Source organism: Pinus tabuliformis, chromosome J (genome assembly GCF_031772625.1).
Source record: "Pinus tabuliformis cultivar Carrire ecotype Pingquan chromosome J, CPIR1, whole genome shotgun sequence".
NCBI classification, from domain to species: Eukaryota; Viridiplantae; Streptophyta; class Pinopsida; order Pinales; family Pinaceae; genus Pinus; species Pinus tabuliformis.
The window spans coordinates 952069177-952088751 of NC_142295.1; the positions used below are offsets into that span (position 1 = coordinate 952069177).

General features: G+C 34.8%; 2 protein-coding genes across 2 annotated transcripts; both read right to left on the bottom strand.

Annotated features, from left to right (window-relative positions):
• Nucleotides 1-2652: 2652 nt before the first annotated feature.
• LOC149229967 (ricin B-like lectin R40G3) lies at nucleotides 2653-3812 on the bottom strand. The gene is made up of 2 exons (XM_089375967.1): nucleotides 3392-3812; nucleotides 2653-3245 (listed from the first exon to the last, which is right to left on the bottom strand). The coding sequence occupies exons 1-2, from the start codon at nucleotides 3728-3730 to the stop codon at nucleotides 2886-2888; spliced, it is 699 nt and encodes a 232-aa protein (XP_089232093.1). The 5' UTR covers nucleotides 3731-3812; the 3' UTR covers nucleotides 2653-2885.
• A 14252-nt stretch (nucleotides 3813-18064) lies between these two features.
• Nucleotides 18065-19361, bottom strand: LOC149229968 (ricin B-like lectin R40G3). Its single transcript, XM_089375968.1, has 2 exons — nucleotides 18904-19361; nucleotides 18065-18757 (listed from the first exon to the last, which is right to left on the bottom strand). Exons 1-2 carry the CDS (start codon nucleotides 19240-19242, stop codon nucleotides 18398-18400), a joined length of 699 nt encoding a protein of 232 aa, XP_089232094.1. The 5' UTR covers nucleotides 19243-19361; the 3' UTR covers nucleotides 18065-18397.
• Between the last annotated feature and the right edge of the window lie 214 nt (nucleotides 19362-19575).

Here is a 19575-nt window from a genome sequence, read left to right on the forward strand (position 1 = left end):
TCACAACTCGAGTGCCGTCTCTGATCCCTCCGCTCCTCCTGTCACCATGGAATGCATCCAAGTTGAGCCCAATGTTGTTGGCCATCCTTATTGTTCAATACCCATAACACATGTCCTCACTCTCACTCCACAGTATGTTCTCATCATAAGAAGAGGGGCCCTCATACTGAGTGAGCAGCACCTCCTGACATTTAGCACTCGCATGGCGGAGAGCTTGACCAGTGGCTTTGTTCACCAGAGCAAAAGCAGGATGGCCCACTTGGTCCCTCACTTGGTTACCCCAGCTTTCATCCTTCACCCATTGCATGCATGCAATCATTTAACCAATATGACCTATAACAAAAGAAGCATGAATAGTAAATGCAAAAATAAGAGATGCAAGTGAAAAAGACATTCAAAGAAAACAAAGAGATTGTACAAGAGGGCTATGAGGATCCTGGGATGCCCAAACGTAAGGATAATAAGATTCCTATGAAAGAAACCAAGCTTTAGAATCTAAGAATGGCACCAAACTTCATTATTTGAATCCATCCAAGTACATCCCTATTAGAAATGAAAGTGGAGCTGCTAAATAATAGGTTTTCTCCACAAGAAGACTAAGAATGTAACGCCCTCCTCCCACATCTACGCAAGCAACCAACTAGTCAAGGTAAACATGCGACGAGAGGCTACTATGATATGATTCAACCTCCTAGGTAAACCTAAGGAAATAGAATCAACATAAACACAACACACAGACCTCTATCAAGTTCTATAGGGCCCCCAGGAGCTAATCCACCACTCCTAGGTGCCCAACCCCTGAGTTAACCTAGCATTTACATGAATTAAACCCAAAGTTTCTCCCATGACAAGTCATGCATGCGATCGTAACCCTATAGTTTCTCTCACTGCCTTGCTTTCCAGTGATCAAAGACCCAAATTGTCAGTGCTATGTCAGCGACTCCGGGATTTGAGCCACTTTTTCAATCCCAGAGCCTAGGTCACTGCCCTGAATTGAACCATCTCTTCAAATTAGTAAAATAACATGGAAATGACATTACTAAAGCAAATTCTTGTTCAAGACCTTGCTTGGACCCCTACTAGCCATGACAAAAATTTTGTCAAACACTTAGTAAATAAGGAACCTACAGGTGTAAATAACTTATCTGAGCATAGGGGTCTCATACTTATCTGAGATTTGCTATGAAGCATAGTCTCCTTATCACATTAGGATCTATTTCATCCATTAGGTCATAGATACATTTATCATCCAATAACAAGTAAGAACATGATGAGAGCCATACACAGTTGTTGTCATAAAATACATTCATAACCAGCATAAGATGGACAATAATACCAATGAAATCACAACCATATAAACCCCATATAATCCACCATAATTCTCATAGATATATAAGGAGAAATAACCTTTTATTAATGATGCAAAATTCAAACCCGGGATGGGACTTCCATTTTCCATCGGACCATAGAATGGCTAAGCCAAATCTCTCTTCAGTCATTCACCCCCATGCCATATTCCAAGCATGAATGTGGGATCTCATAGAACACATCAATCAAAATTCATCCAGGGCTTCATGATTTCATCCACCTCAACCCATCAAAGAGTGATTCCACCTTGTTGGAATTATGATGCATGTGTTGTCCTTGATGGAAACTCACTTGTAGCAGAACAAGTATATGGTAACTAGATGAATCTACATGACAGATCAAAGGTGACAGAATGATGGAACAACAACCTAGTCAAAGGTTTGATACATGTAGATTGTCAGTGTGTGTTGTCTTCAGTAAGAGATGTCCTCAATGACAACCTATTTTGATGAATGGACTAATTGATAAAGGTATAAACAGGATGAGATAAAATGCATGGTAGTTGTGTTTACAAATGTGACAAAATGTAGGATCGTTCAGAGGAATCAATTCAAAAATGATGTGTGATGGTTCATATTCAAAGGATATAATATTGTTCGAATGGTTTGGTGTTTTTGCATGCCTTTGAGAAAAAGATGAATACTTCTATATAATTGTTCTTGTTTCTTGCAATTCTTTATATGCAGATTGATAATTTCTTTGCGCTTCTTTTTCATCATGTGAATAGATTTGTTGATTGATAAAGTCAGTAAATTGAGCATTTAGAAGATATTGCATGGGTCTTTCATTTGTTGGTGTTGTTGTTATTGTTTGATTGGTTAAATTAAACCTGTTTCTGCTATCTTTTTCTTTTCTTTTTTAATGCAATTACATTAATGACCATTAATTTTTTTTTAGTTTTAAAAAAAATATAAACCTTAGTTTTATAATTATATTTTCTTGAATTTGTAATACTTCTAAAACATTTATATTTAAACACAAAAATTGTATTATTAATAATAGTACTATTTACATGAATGTATATTTAAATACATTGTATATAATTAAATTCATATAGAATATATAGATAATATTATATATTAATATATAATTATAAATATAATATTTATCACCTACATTTATTAATATAATTGTTCTAATAAAAAATACAAATTTAATTTGGAATACATTAACGTAATCCATACTGTACCATAAACTTAAACATTACTCTTAATTCAGAGAGGGCAACTTAAACATTAATATTAATGCAGAGAGGGGCAAGCAAGTTGAGTGATAGTATATATTTGACAGTCTGAAACGGCTTTATTTATTTATTTATGAGATGATAAAAAGATACATACACACACAGAGGCGTCTTTGGTCTATATTTCTGATCTTACTATAATAATCAGCCATCCTATCCTTTCGTATCCATGCGGTAGCTGCTATGCTATGCTGCTATGCTTCATCTCCTACTCATGCCAGCCATGTTAATAGTAACATAGTATAATATTAGATATATTACATACATGCAGCAATCAATAGCATGGAGAGAGCTTCCAGAGCTGGTTGTCCTGCTTGTTCCATTTCCACATCACAGCGCGAGTGCCGTCTCTGATCCCTCCGCTCCTCCTGTCGCCGTGGAATGCGTCCAAGTTGAGCCCAATGTTGTTGGCCATCCTTATTGTTCGATACCCATAACCCATATCCTCACTCTCACTCCACAGTATGTTCTCATCATAAGTGGAGGGGCCCTCGTACTGAGTGACCAGAACCTCCTGACATTCAGCAATGGCATGGCGGAGAGCTTGACCAGTGGCTTTGTTCACCAGAGCGAATGCAGGATGACCCACTTGGTCCCTCACCTGGTTACTCCAGCTTTCATCCTTCACCCATTGCTGCATGCATACATATATACATTGTATATATCAACAAATATCCATCAAGAAAATTAACAGAGTCTATGCAGGCAACAAAGATTAATCAAGAAATTATATATTTAAACAGAATCTATTCAGGCAGTTAATGAATGTGAGATTGTTACCATTGTGGGATCATTGGGATTGTAGAAGAGCATGATGACACTGCCATCTCTGATAGCCAAAGCGTAGTCAGGGTTGGCCTTCGAGCCGACCCTCACGATGTGGCCCTGTGGAATTATTTTCTGGCGGTTCATCATGTAGCCTCCTCCTGCGTTATACTTATTAGAAGCAGCGGGGCCTCCATACTCGTTAAATCCATGGCCTCCTTCTGTTACATTTAGCCATGGGTCGCAAGGGGGACGTGATGGCTGCTGCTGATAGCCATAGCCTGAAATAGGCGGGGACTCGTAAATCCTCTGGTTCCTCTCTTGGCATGAATCGTACTCCCCATAGTATGCCATGGATGGATTGATTCACGGAACGCCAAACGCTAAGTACTCTTGAAATAAACACAAATTACTAACCTCAGATAGCACGAAACGAGGTGATGGTGGTGGTTCTATATTGTTATCGAATGGCCTTATATACACGACGGTTGATGGGAGAATATGTGCATGATGATGGAAAGGAATAACATCATATTTTTAAAAGTGACACCCATCGATTTAAGGAATCAATCCATTACAATTAAATGATGGACAACGGCTTCTTGTTTTTTATATTCTTGGGCCTTGCCAACTTCACTTTCGAAGTGTCCTTTGCAACACTAATAATTATCCTTCGACTCGACTCATTTAGAGGAATCACACAATTTAGGTTCACATTCGATTCGAGGAGGTGATAGAGGATAGCTATCTTGCGAGCAAAAGGTTGATAGCCGTAGGTGTAAACGATAAATAAAAGACGTAGAGTGTTTTGCACTTCATGGCAATAGTAGTTTATAAAGAATAACATGAAGTGAGTCACTTATCAACTCACACTCCAACTTTGCTCTTCATGATCGGAGGGGATTTTCCACATCACTAAAAAAAGTTATAGATCCCAATTATGCTATTCAATCTTCACACAGTACAGCGAGTAGTGTTTGGTGTGGATTTCATTGCATTGAAAAAATCATCCAATGCGATTTCACATAGTGGCATTCGTTAAGGATTTTATTGCATTGCACTACTCATCAATGGTTATGTTGGATTGTGACATTCCTCAATAGTTATGTGAAATTGTGACTTTATTCTTTGCCAATTATAGAATTTGTTTCTTGTATTATTTTAGAATATTGTTGTGGCATTAATGGTTGTGTCAGAATGCAACATTCAAGAAATGGTGTGTTAGCATTCGACATTACGATGCCCATGAAGGGTTTTGTCACATTGCAATGTTCACAAAGGATTATGTTAATTTTTTAATGATATCACTAATTTTTATACATCATATTGCAAAATTTATCAGAGGTGACATCATACTGTAATATTCATCAAGGATTTTGTCATAGTGCAACATTCATTAAGAGTTGTATCACATTATAACATTTTTCTCGGATTATGCTGGATTGTGATATTCCAACATGGTTATGTCACATTATCACATTCATATTTTGCTACTTAAATATTTCATTACATTGCAATATTCAATAACAGTAATGTCCCATTAAACATTTTTTTAACTTTTATTGGCCAGAAATTCCTTATTTGTTATTTCATATTGTGACATTCTTATTGTGTGATTCTTGATATGATCCATTATAATCTTCATGAAATGTCATGTCATAGTGTGACATTAAATAAGGGTTTATTTCCCTTTGTACATTCATCAAATTTCATGTCACATTACAACATTCATTAAGGGTTATGTTGCATTGTGGTGTTCCTTGATGTTTATGTAAAATTGCAACATCCATCTAAACCAACTTGTATATTAAGTTTAATGGTTATGATGCATTGTGACATTCACCAAGCATCATGTTGCACTTAGTTTGGTTGACTTTAGGAAATGGTTCTCTTGTTGGTTGACTTATGTTGATTATTAGGCTCCTCACTAGTTATGTCATATTGAAATGTTCATAGGATTCTGTCACAATATGATGTTCCTTTATGGTTATGTTCGAATGTAATGTTCATCTTGTGGTATTAATGGTTATGTTGCATTACAAAATTCATGATGACAATGATTAAAGGTTTTATCTTTGCTAACTTAAAGATTTCATTGCATTGTAATGTTCAATAATGGTATTGTCCCATTGAACCTTTTTAAATTTGGTTGGCCATGGATGAAATTATTTAGTTGTTATTTCATGTTGTGACATCTTCTTGTGGCATTATTGATTATGATACATTATAGTATTTATAAAATGTAATTTCAAAGTGTGACATAGGGTTTCTTTCCCTTTGTAAAATTCATCAAATGTCATGTTACATTATGACATTCATTAAGGGTTTTGTCAGATTACCACATTCATTTACCACATTCATTGAGGGTAATGTTTCATTGTGGCATTCCTTAGTGTTTATGTAAAATTGGAACATTCATTGAGACCAACTTGTATTTAAATTTAATGGGTATGTTGCATTGTGACGTTCATCAAAGGTCATGTTGTACTAAGTTTGGTTGACTTTAGGTAATGATTCTCTTGTTGGTTGACTTGAGTTGACTTCTTATGTTCCTCACTAGTTATTTCATATTGAAATGTTCATCACGGATTTTATTGCAATTTGATCTTCCTTTATGGATAGAATGTGCCATTAATGGGTATGTTGCATTACAACATTAATGATGACATTGATTAAAGGTTTTATCACATTGTAACATTCATCAAATGTAATGTCACATTACAACATTCATTAACGGTTTTGTCGCATTACGAAATTTAGAGAGGGTTATTGATGGGCCTCTAAATTAGACATAAATTAAGGTCCATGCCTTTAAGTTAAACATAAATTAAGGCCTATGACCATCCTTCAGCACATTAAACCTCTCTTCTTGCATTAGAAAAATGTATTTTTAACTTTAATATATTCATTAGGAAGGTTTATGAATAATTTCATATTTGTGCCTAATATTATTTATTTTTGTGGAATATTATGAGAATATTGGGCAGATAATGAAGATTTCGAGGAGGAGATAATTTAGGGACTTGCTCCCTACTATAGGAGGATAAATAATAAATAATAAATCAATAAGATATTATGGAATTACAGCACAGATTTTGGAACTCCAATGATTGAGAAAATCTAGGATGTGTTCCCTGACATTTAATGCAGATTTCTAGTGTTGGGAACCATATCCACTAATCAAGTGATTATGGTGGGGAAATCTTCCTCCATTCATGGGGAATGATTCCTAATCATTTTGTATAAGTACCAAGTCGAATTTGCCTCTAGGGGGGGGGATTTTCATTAATGTTCTTGTGGATATAACTCTTATTTCTGTAGCTCCATTGTATTTTCTTGTAGGGATGTAATTCGATTGATGAAAATAATAAATATTGGTGTCATGTTCAGCTTCTAAATCTTGTTCTCCTCCATAGGTCTTTCAGTTTCCTTGGGCTTGGCCATCTTAGGAGCCTCAAAGCCTTTTTGTATAATTTTCTTTCCTTCTTTTCACTTCTTAGGCACATGCATCTCTTGTTTTTATTTCTTTCTACTTCTGCATTTAGTATTAATGATTCCTTGTTGTAGGATTGAGTTAAATGGTTAATGTAAGTTCTTTTGCAGGATCACAAACATCATTTCATCCTTGGAAAATATTTGGAAGGTCATAGTAATCATTGAGCTACTTGGTTTAGATTTCTTATTCCCAAATCTAGATTTCTCCAACTCCTTTGTGGCAAAGAACAATGAATTTATGCTATTTTTTTAGATCATGCTAACGAGCTTCAATCGAGTTGGTTCCACTTGAATTAAATCACAAAAACATTCTAGTTCATAATAAAAATCACCCCACTACATTTTAACTTGATTATGTTAGGCATTTTTTAGATTTACTAGCTCACAAGTTCTCGAATTTTTAGATTTTCAACTAGTAATGTTTTCTATTTCTTAGCATGGGTTAATAGAGGTATTTTTGAGCGATTCCACTTGGAACGAGCACCTAAGACATCCCAGTTAATAAAAAAATTGTCCCATCCAATTTGGAGTTGATTTGTTTGGTCATTCAATGAATTATAAGTTCGTATAGTAAATCTGTAACATTCTGTAGTAAATTAGGGGATCCTGTAGGAAATCACTGTAACATCCTATAGGAAAGCCTTTTTTTGATCCCGAATTGAGAAAAATCATCATTGAAGTTGGGATTAGGCCTCTACTTGACCTCCATGCCATCAAGACTATTTTAACCCTCTTTCTCCACACTTGTCTCCCCTGCCAAAGATCAAGGAAAGATTAATATTTTCATTTATAAAGCAAAAAGATCTAAAAAAATGAGTTCTTTTATATTTACACATGCACATAGTAGTTAGTACTCTCTAGATTAGATTTCATGCTTAGTTAGTGATAAATAGGGTTAATCTAGGTTTCTTTCACATTTAGTTCATGATCTTTATGCAATTAGAATAGGTTTCTTTCCTTGTACTTTATTTATTGCAATAGATTAAGGTTCCCTTTCGAACATTTCATTTTTTGCAATTAGTTTAGGATTTGACTTCAATACATGCACTCCATTACATCACGATAGTAAAGGAAGGACACATCGTATGTTGAACATATAGTGTCGATACCTCTTAAGTTTGTATGAACCTCGGGTTGATAATTAAAGTCGGTAGCCTTGGGAGTTTCAACATTCTTGTTGTAATACTGAGGCTCATGACTTTTTGATGTTGTTGCTAAGGAGGTTTCAAGGTATGCATTGTTTTCTTCCCTAGTTTATTTATTTCTTTTCACTTTTTGCAAAAACAAAATATTTGCATTAGGCATATTTAATTCAAAAGTAGAAAACTGCATTGCATTATAGTTTTCATTCAATCATAAAAAAAGAAAAAAAAGAAAAACAAAATTTCTCCAACACCAACCCACCCCCTGATTTGATCACGTGGTGCAGTAAGAGCCACATCAACATCCACTTTTGCAGGTACAAGAAGAAGAGATGGCAAAGAATGTAGAAGAAATGGATAGAGATGACGACAATGAGGAAGATCCTCTCGGATTTCCCATTCAATATACTAATGGTAGTGTGCACATGAAGAACATCCCTCCATCTTTTCTTCCAAAATTTCATGGTCTAAGGTCAGAGGATACGGAAACCTTTCTCTTTGAATTTGAAATTGTTTGTAGATCTTATGGTTACTTATTAAAATCTTGAAAATTGAGATTGCTTCCAGCAACATTGGAGGATAGAGCTCTTAAATGGTTCATGAGTTTAGGGACTAATTCAACAAGATCATGGAATGATATGTGAAAGATATTTCTAGAAAAATATAAAGATGATGATTTTAAAGAAGAAATCTTTAGAATGAATCAAAGAGAAGATGAAAGTCTAGAGGATCTAATAGAGAGGTTCATGTATAATGTTAAGAGGGGAAAACTACATCATTTAGGATTCAACACACTAAAAACCCTCTTACTTAGAAAAATTAGAGATGAGTGGATTGATATTCTTGATCTCATGAGTAGAGGTTATGCATATCAATTATCATTTGAAGAAATTTTTGAAACGACAAACACATATCAATAGGAAAGGAAAGAGTAAGTCAATCAGCATCAAGATCCATAAGTTAAGCTAAACTTGAAAATTTGTTTGACGAATTTAAAACAAAAATTCTTAGCAATCTAACCAAACAAGTAGAAATGTTAAGTATAAAAAATGAGAAAAAAGAACATGTTTGTGTTGTTCGTGCATAATCAAATGATGTTAAATGTTGCTCGTCATTACCAAGGTTGAAGGAAGTTCACCAAGAGGACAACAGAGCAAGTCAATTGCCAATGCAACAATTTTATGTAGCTCCAAGTGGATCGTGGCAGCCTATTCAACCTGATATGATGTAAGAGCCTAATTCACAATTTCAAGGTTATGCAAATCCACCTTAGAGTAATTGGGACACACCTTTTCCTTGGCAACATTGGCCATCTCAACCCCAAAACCAATCTTGGCAACAAGGTTGGCAAGGAACTTATGGGAGCCATCCACAATATCCTCAACATTTTCCTCAATATCCTCCATACCCAACTCCATGTTATCCCTACCATTCATCTCCACCACAACCACAATCGCAACCACATCCATCTCAAATATACACTCCCACTCAACTACCTGTACCGCCATTTCCAAACCCACACATTGAAGTAGCTCAACCCACTTACAATGGTGAGGTACAACACTTCCAAACATCTCCTCTTGAGATCAATGGTATTCACCATAGCTCAGGAAGAGTATTGAAAAAAAGAGATTATCTTGACATCATTGAAGGACCACATCCAGAAGAAGAAGATTCAAATGAGAAGACCACAGTACCATGGGTTGAAATTGATGAAGAAAAAACATCAAAATCAGAGATTGAGAAATCTCCCTCATGGTTACCATCCAATCCTCCATGTATTCAAGAGAACAATATTCAAAAAGAAGAAGATTTGAAGGTCATGCTAGAATAAGACATGAAGAATGATCCAGATCAGCAAAAGGACTAGGGACATCACAACTATATTGAAATATGGTTCCAGATAGTCACTAAATTGCAACAATACTCTCTTCTTCAATTGTGCTTGTATACATCAAAGTCAAAGCATCTGATCACTCAAATTCAAGTACATGTCAAAGCTTACATTTAAAGCCTGCATATTAGCTTTTCTGTCATCTTGATGTGCGCATGGCTCCATTGGAAGTATTCTTATACTTGAAAGCGATTTTGTTTTTCAAGTAGGGTAGAGTAGAAAAAAAATAAAAATTGAAAAATAAGAGAGAAAAATAAAAAACATCCTTTGAGGCGCCTAAGATTGTCTTATTGATTGAAAACCTTGATGAGGTGTTCAATGGGTTGGGAAAAAAGAAAAAAGAGGAAAAAAGAAAAGATCCTAGGTGAAAACCTCCTTTGAGGCGCCTAGACAAAACTACTAGTAGAAAAGCTTGTTGAGGTGGCTAGTAGGCCTAGAAGAAAAAAAAAGGGAAAAAATAAGAAAATATTTGCTTCATGTATCTCTCTCATGAATTCATGTACTCTTCAACATCTACAAGGAACAAAAACAAGTTAAAGTATGGGGATTTGGTTCATCCGAGTGGATCTTCCACATCACTGAATAAAGTTAAAGTTAGATCCTTAACGTTGAAAAAAAAGTTAGATCCCAATTATGCTCTTCAATCTTCACATAATACCACGATAGTGTTTGGTGTTGAAGGCATGAGATAGTGCACTTTTCTTTTGCTTATATCCCTCTCAAAACTAGCGTGTATCCATCGTAATTCATGAAAGCCCATTGGATTCTTCCCACCTCAAAATATCAAAGGTGAAAGTCTATTAGGTTATCTATATATATATATATATATATATATATATATATATATATATATAGATCACTATACGAAGAATGTATAATTTTATATATTATTTAAATTTATAATTTTTTTTATTAGTTTGGATGAGTATGGGGATCTGGTTCATAAGCTAAACTATGTAATCAATGTTTTTGATATATATACATATTTGTCAATTATGTTTATTCTTAAAAAATAAACCTAATAATATAAATTTATTTAATAATATGAACTTTAGTAATATTTATTTAATGTTTTGAAAAAATTGTAAATTGATTGAAATAAAATAAGTTTTATTAACAATTAATTACAATATAACCTACGTTCAACAAATATAGTAATATAATACTAAATATTGTATAATATTATTAAATATAATATGATAATATATTTAGTGATATGCTATTATATATAATAAAAATATTATATTAGTGTGATGTCATATTGCAACATTCATTAAGATTTGTATCGTATTGTAATATTCAACGAGGATTATGTTTAACTTTCACAATTTTACAATGAGATTCTTTTTCATTAACCTTACTTTAAATTAGTACATTTCTTAATGAGCATGTTGCATTGTTGTTGGATTGTGACATTTATTAATAGTAATTTTAGATTCTAATAGTCATCTTGCTATGTTAACGGTTGTGTTGCATTGTAGCAAGCATAAATTGTGATGCTACATTTCCACATTCATTAAGGATTTCATTGCATTGAAAAATTCATCCAATGTGATTTCACATTATGGCATTCATTAAGGATTTTATTGCATTGCACTACTCATCAATAGTTATGTTGGATTATGACACTCCTCAATAGTTATGTGAAATTGTCTCTTTATTCTTTGTCAATTATATAATTTTTTTCTTGTATAATTTTGGAAGAATGTTGTGGCATTATTGGTTATGTCACAATGCAACATTCAAGAAATGGTATGTCACAATATGACATTATGATGCCCATCAATGGTTTTTTCACATTGCAATATTCACAAATGATTATGTTGGTTTGTAACTTTCTCCAAGGGTTATGTCAAATAGTGGTATTCTTCTTTACTAACTTTATGTTAAATTGTTATATTTCTCCATGTTTATGTTACAATGTAATGCTCATCAAGGGTTGGATGGAGTTTGAATGACTTTGGTTGGCCCTTTTTTCATTATGGTTTACTATGGTGCTTAATTATGGTTGACCATGGTTAATTTTTTAATGATATCACTAATGTTTATATGTCATATTGCAAAATTTATCAAAGGTGACAAGGGATATTGACTGCTACATATTAATTTACCAAATGGGAACAAGGGATATTGACTGCTACATATTACTTTACCAAATGGGTAGAAGCCATTCCAATAAAAATGCAACTAATACTATTGTTATCAAATTTATTGAATAATACATATTGTCTAGATTTGGATGCCCCAAGCAAATAGTGACAGATAATGAAGCATCATTTAGTAGTATTAAGATGATTGAGTTATGTCAGAAATATCAGATCTTGTTCCATCATTCTACACCATACTATCCACAGGGAAATGGAATGGCAGAGTCCTCAAATAAAAGTTTGGTTAAATTTATAAAGAAAATATTGGAGGATCGTAAAAGGAGTTGGGACAGCCATCTCATTTATGCACTTTGGGCCAACATGATTTCACCCAAAAGCTCAACAGGTAAATCCCATTTTCATCTTGTTTATGGTAAAGAAGCTATGTTTCCCACACATTTAGCTTTTCCTATTATGAAGGTTTTGCAAGAGTCAAATGAAGAGCCTGATGACTTCTCTGGAAGAATAAATAAGATCACAGAATTAAATGAGGATAGAGATGAAGTTCATTACAAGCTTAAGAAATATCAGAGTAAAATGAAAAGTGTGTTTGATAGGAAAGCTAGGGAAAGAGATTTCAGGGAAGGTGATTTGGTACTAAGATGGGATGCTAGAAGAGAAGACAAAGGGAAACATGGCAAGTTTGACAACCTCTTATTGGGTCCTTTTAGAATTGTTGAGGTTAAGGGTAGTAACCCTTTCATTCTACAGAATTTGGAGGGCGAGTATTCCTCATTGCGTGTTAATGGGAAATACTTGAAGCACTACATTCAGTATTGAGAGGTTTCCATTCATTCATCATTGTATTATATTGGAGAGTTTATTTTACATGCAGTGTGTATTTGTTTCAACAGAGACCCCATTAGCCCGAGGAGAAGGCACATGGATCTGCAAGTTCTCTGCAACTTGCAAGAGGAAGCAGTCCCCAGTTGGAGCCGATGTTGTAACATGCTTTATTTTTGATAAGTTAGTCTTTATTTTATAAAAGAGGGTATGAAAAAATAAAGAAAGAAATGGAAATATGAAAAAATAGAAAATAAAAAAAGAGATGAAATAAAACACCACCAAAAGAAAATCAAAAAATTGTATAAGTGTGCATGTTTAAATCCCACTTTATAGAAATACATTGCATTTGTAATAAATAAAGGTTTTGCATGCAACTTGTTTTTATGCCACAACCTTTTCTTCTGATTTGGATCAAATTGTTTAATCTTGATCAAACCATTTAAATTTATGTTATAGATTAGTGAATAAGTTCACCAAACTGTTTAAACTTGGTTAAACATTAGAAGATAGGATAGAATAGGATAAATTAATGGCCTAATATGCTCAAAATTTGGCCAAAGTTGTATTAGATTAGGATTAATTAGTGAATTAGGAAAATAATGGTTGCTAGTATAAATGCACCAAAATTAGATTAATTCTTAATTAACATTTAATTACCTTTTAAACGGTGATTAATTTGTTATAAATAAACATTTATATATTTTATAGTCAAAGTCATACACAACAAAGGTGATTTGTCATCAAGCACTAAAAGGCAAGCAATAATCAATGGTGATCGACCTCCCCAGCTAGATCAACAAAGGGGAAGCCACTTTGCACACCCTCACTATGATATTGGATAACGACAAGGGGGTGTGGGAAAATTTGTTTTTCCCACGGCGGCCCCCACTAATGTGTCACCACCTCCGCTCTTTGCACCCCCCTCAATCCTTACTGCTTACGACCACCCCCCCTTGAAATCCTCTTTTTGGTTTCCCACTCTTCCCAATACCGCATCAATGGCAGCATCTCCCACGCCTTCTACCTCCAACCATTGCTTGCCACATGCGCGTTGCCACCTAGCCATATCTGCTTATCAGTTGCTGCCAATTTATTGCTTCTCGTTGCTGATATCCCTACAATAAATGACCATTTTCTTGGTCAATAACGACTTTCCCGTAATGGTAAGCTAATTTTGATGATAAATATCGCTTCACCATATTACGACTACTTTCCTCAACTGCTCTTTCACCGTTTAATTTCACTTTTCCTATTTTATAGTGTCTGCCGAGCTGAGCCTACCAACAGTACACATCATCTAAAGGTATCATTGTTCCTTTTTCTCTTATCCTTCAATTCAGTTATGCTATCATGGCCCCTAAGAAGAAAGACAAACCATCTACCAGTTCTTCTGCATTACAAGAAACCCCAAAGGCCTTTGGTTCCTTAGACCTTGACCACATCCCATTAGCTTACCAATATTTTAAAATTACTGACATGGAATGTGAATTCGACATGTTCAAATTACATAATTGGCTAAAACAAACCTACATTGACTCTGATGACATAAGCCAATGTGAATCCCTTCTGCCTCTCTACATGTTCCCTCAAACCCATCCTTTTCTTGATCTAGTCATATGGTGCCAAGCTAAGTATAACCCTTTATAGAGAATTGTAGTAGCTTAGAATATAGATATTCTGATATCTATCACCCCATAAATCATCAACCAAATTTTTATGATCGTTGAAAACGATTCCCTTAGCTTTTTATCCACTGTAGTATTAATGGACCTATATCAAAAGCTCACCTTCCCTCAAAGAGCTCAAATATTTAAGATCTTTCTCCCTGAAGATGTTGAGCTCCCTAACAAGAATCCTCCTTATCCAACATCCATATTTGTTGATAGAGCTAAACACATCATTTCCCTAGTTTCTTGCTTGTTATACTATCAAACAAATCAATGGGCAGATGAATATATCCTAGGTTATCTATCCATTTTCTCTATAAAAAAAAAACCTTGCCTTTATGTATAATTATAGTCAATTCTTGGCTAAAGCTATGCATTAGAAATTGATGAATATAACTACTGAAGGAGTGTTTAAATACTCCTCTGTGCTAGCACATATGTTTATTTTGCAGCAGGGAGATAGGTTACCTATTGTTCTACACAAGCAGGATGTTCAACAAATGAATAAAGCAGTCACACAGTGGACCTCATTAATTCGGAAGAACTCAACTGATTTCAGATTTTCAGACTTCATTGATTGTTTCATTCACCCAGTTGCCCAATTTTTCAGTAGCCAAAGTGAACCCATGATCAGTATAGAAATCAAAAGGATCCTACATCTCAGTGATCAAGTTAGAACAGGAGGCCATGTTTTGCTAGAGGAGTGAGATAACCTGCCAAATGCCCAAGTAAATCAAATGAAAATGAGATGAGATTTATTATTATTATTATTAAGTGGGATATCCTAGGAATTAGTTCCAAGTGGAATCACTCAAAAATACCCTTGTTAACACATGTTAAAAAATAGCATAAAACTACTACTCTATAAACCAAAAATTCAAGAACTAGTGAATTAGTTAACCTACCAAATGCCTAACCAAATGAAGTGAAAATTGTATGGGGTATTTTTTTTTAACTTGAATGTTTTTACTTAGATCAATCTCATTAAAATGCCCTTAAAAATAACAGAAAATTACTACGATCTTGCTACAAGGGACTTCGAAAAATTCTTGATTTGTGAACTAGTAAACCAATCCAAGTAGCTCAATGATGAATATGAATTTTCAAAGGTATTCTAAGGATGCATAATTCCTATGACTCTGTAAATAAAACCTAAAAAACAAGTTACTTCAATCATTTAACCAATATGACCTATAACAAAAGAAGCATGAATAGTAAATGCAGAAATAAGAGATGCAAGTGAAAAAGACATTCAAAGAAAACAAAGAGATTGTACGAGAGGGCTATGAGGATCCTGGGATGCCTAAACATAAGGATAATAAGATTCCTATGAAATAAACTAAGCTTTATAATCTAAAAATGGCACCAAACTTCGTTATTTGAATCCATCCAAGTACATCCCTGTTAGAAATGAAAGTGGAGCCGCTAAATAATAGGTTTTCTCCACAAGAAGACTAAGAATGTAACGCCCTCCTCCCACATCTACCCAAGTAACCTAACCAGTAAAGGAAAACATGCAATGAGAGGCTACTATGATATGATTCAGCCTCCTAGGTAAACTTAAGGAAATGGAATCGATAGAAACACAACACACAAACCTCTCTCAAGTTCTACAGGGCCCTCAGGAGCTAATCCACCACTCTAGGTGCCCAACCCCTGAGTTAACCTAGCATTTAGATGAATTAAACCCAAAGTCGCCCCCATGACAAGTCATGCATGCAATCGTAACCCTATAGTTTCTCTCACTTCCTTGCTTTCTAGTGACTAGAGACCCAAATTGTCAGTGCTATGTCAGCCGCTCCGGGATTTGAGCCACTTTTTCAAGCCCAGAGCCTAGGTCACTGCCCTGAATTGAACCATCTCTTCAAATCAGTAAAATAACATGGAAATGACATTACTAAAGCAAATGCTTGTTCAAGACCTTGCCTGGACCCCTACTAGCCATGACAAACATTTTGTCAAACACTTAGTAAATATGGAAGCTACAGGTGTAAATAACTTATCTGAGCATAGGGGTCTCATACTTATATGAGATTTGCTATGAAGCATAGTCTCCTAATCACATTAGCATCTATTTCATCCATTAGGTCATAGATACATTTATCATCCAATAACAAGTAAGAACATGATGAGAGCCATACACAGTTGCTGTCATAAAATACATACATAACCAACATAATAGGGATAGTAATACCAATGAAATCACAACCATATAAACCACATATAATCCACCATAATTCTCATAGAGATATAAGGAGAAATAACATTTCATTAATGATGTAGAATCCAAACTCGAGATGGGACTTCCATTTTCCATCCGACCATAGAATGGCTAAGCCAAATCTCTCTTCAGTCATTCACCCCCGTGCCATATTCCAAGCATGAATGTGGGATCTCATAGAACACATCAATCAAAATTCATCCAGGGCTTCATGAGTTCATCCACCTCAACCCATCAAAGAGTGATTCCACCTTGTTGGAATTATGATGCATGTGTTGTCCTTGATGGAAACTCACTTGTAGCAGAACAAGTATATGGTAACTAGATGAATCTACATGACAGATCAAAGGTGACAGAATGATGGAACAACAACCTGGTCAAAGGTTTGATACATGGAGATTGTAAGTGTGTGTTGTCCTCGATAAGAGATGTCCTTAATGACAACCTAATTTGATGAATGGACTAATTGATAAAGGATGAGATATAATGCATGGCGGTTGTGTTTACAAATGTGACAAAATGTAGGGTAGTTCAGAGGAATCAATTCAAAAATGATGTGCGATGGTTCATATTCAAAGGATATAATATTGTTCGAATGGTTTGGTGTTTTTGCATGCCTTTGAGAAAAAGATGAATACTTCTATATAATTGTTACTGTTTCTTGCAATTTTTTATATGCAGATTGATAATTTCTTTGCGCTTCTTTTTCATCATGTGAATAGATTTGTTGATTGATAAAGTCAGTAAATTGAGCATTTAGAAGATATTGCATGAGCCTTTCATTTATTGGTGTTGTTGTTATTGTTTGTTTGGTTAAATTAAACCTGTTTCTACTATCTTTTTCTTTTTTTAATGCAATTACATTAATTACCATTATTTTTTTTAGTTTTAAAGAAAATATAAAAAAAGTTTATATACCTTAGTTTTATAATTTTATTTGATTGGATTTATAATACTTCTAAACCATTTATATTTAAACACAAAAATTGTATTATTAATAATATTACTATTTACATGAATGTATATTTCAATACATGGTAAACAATTAAATTCATATAGAATATATAGATAATATTATATATTAATGTATAATTATAAATATGATATTTATCGCCTACATTTATAAATATAATTGTGCTAATAAAAAATACAAATTTAATTTGGAATACATTAACGTAATCCATACTGTACCATAAACTTAAACATTACTCTTAATTCAGAGAGGGCAACTTAAACATTAATCTTAATGCAGAGAGGGGCAAGCAAGTTGAGTGATAGTATATATTTGACAGTCTGAAACGACTTTATTTATTTATTTATGAGATGATAAAAAGATACATACACACACAGAGGCGTCTCTGGTCTATATTTTCTGATCTTACTATAATAATCAGCCATCCTATCCTTTCGTATCCATGCGGTAGTGATAGTATATATTTGACAGTCTGAAACGGCTTTATTTATTTATTTATGAGATGATAAAAAGACACATACACACACAGAGGCGTCTCTGGTCTATATTTTCTGATCTTATAATAATCAGTCATTCTATCCTTTCGTATCCATGCGGTAGCTGCTATGCTATGCTGCTATGCTTCATCTCCTACTCATGCCAGCCATGTTAATAGTAACATAGTATAATACTAGATATATTATATACATGCAGCAATTAATAGCATGGAGAGAGCTTCCAGAGCTGGTTGTCCTGCTTGTTCCATTTCCACATCACAGCGCGAGTGCCGTCTCTGATCCCTCCGCTCCTCCTGTCGCCGTGGAATGCGTCCAAGTTGAGCCCAATGTTGTTGGCCATCCTTATTGTTCGATACCCATAACCCATGTCCTCACTCTCACTCCACAGAATGTTCTCATCATAAGTGGAGGGGCCCTCGTATTGAGTGACCAGAACCTCCTGACATTCAGCAATGGCATGGCGGAGAGCTTGACCAGTGGCTTTGTTCACCAGAGCGAATGCAGGATGACCCACTTGGTCCCTCACCTGGTTACTCCAGCTTTCATCCTTCACCCATTGCTGCATGCATACATATATACATTGTATATATCAACAAATATCAATCAAGAAAATTAACAGAGTCTATGCAGGCAACAAAAATTAATCAAGAAAATATATATTTAAACAGAATCTATTCATGCAGTTAATGAATATGAGATTGTTACCATTGTGGGATCATTGGGATTGTAGAAGAGCATGACGGCACTGCCATCTCTGATAGCCAAAGCGTAGTCAGGGTTGGCCTTCGAGCCGACCCTCACGATGTGGCCTTGTGGAATTATTTTCTGGCGGTTCATCATGTAGCCTCCTCCTGCGTTATACTTGTTAGAAGCAGCGGGGCCTCCATACTCGTTAAATCCATGGCCTCCTTCTGTTACATTTAGGCATGGGTCGCTAGGGGGACGTGACGGCTGCTGCTGATAGCCATAGCCTGAAATAGGCGGGGACTCGTAAATCCTCTGGTTCCTCTCTTGGCATGAATCGTACTCCCCATAGTATGCCATGGATTGATTGATTCACAGAATGCCAAACGCTAAGTACTCTTGAAATAAACACAAATTACTAACCTCAGATAGCACGAAACGAGATGATGGTGGTGGTTCTATATTGTTATTGAATGGCCTTATATACACGACGGTTGATTGGAGAATATGTGCATGACGATGGAAAGGAATAACATCATATTTTTAAAAGTGACACCCATCGATTTAAGGAATCAATACATTACAATTAAATGATGGACAACCGCTTCTTGTTTTTATATTCTTGGGCCTTGCCAACTTCACTTTCCAAGTCTCTTTTGCAACACTAATAATTATCCTTCGACTCGACTCATT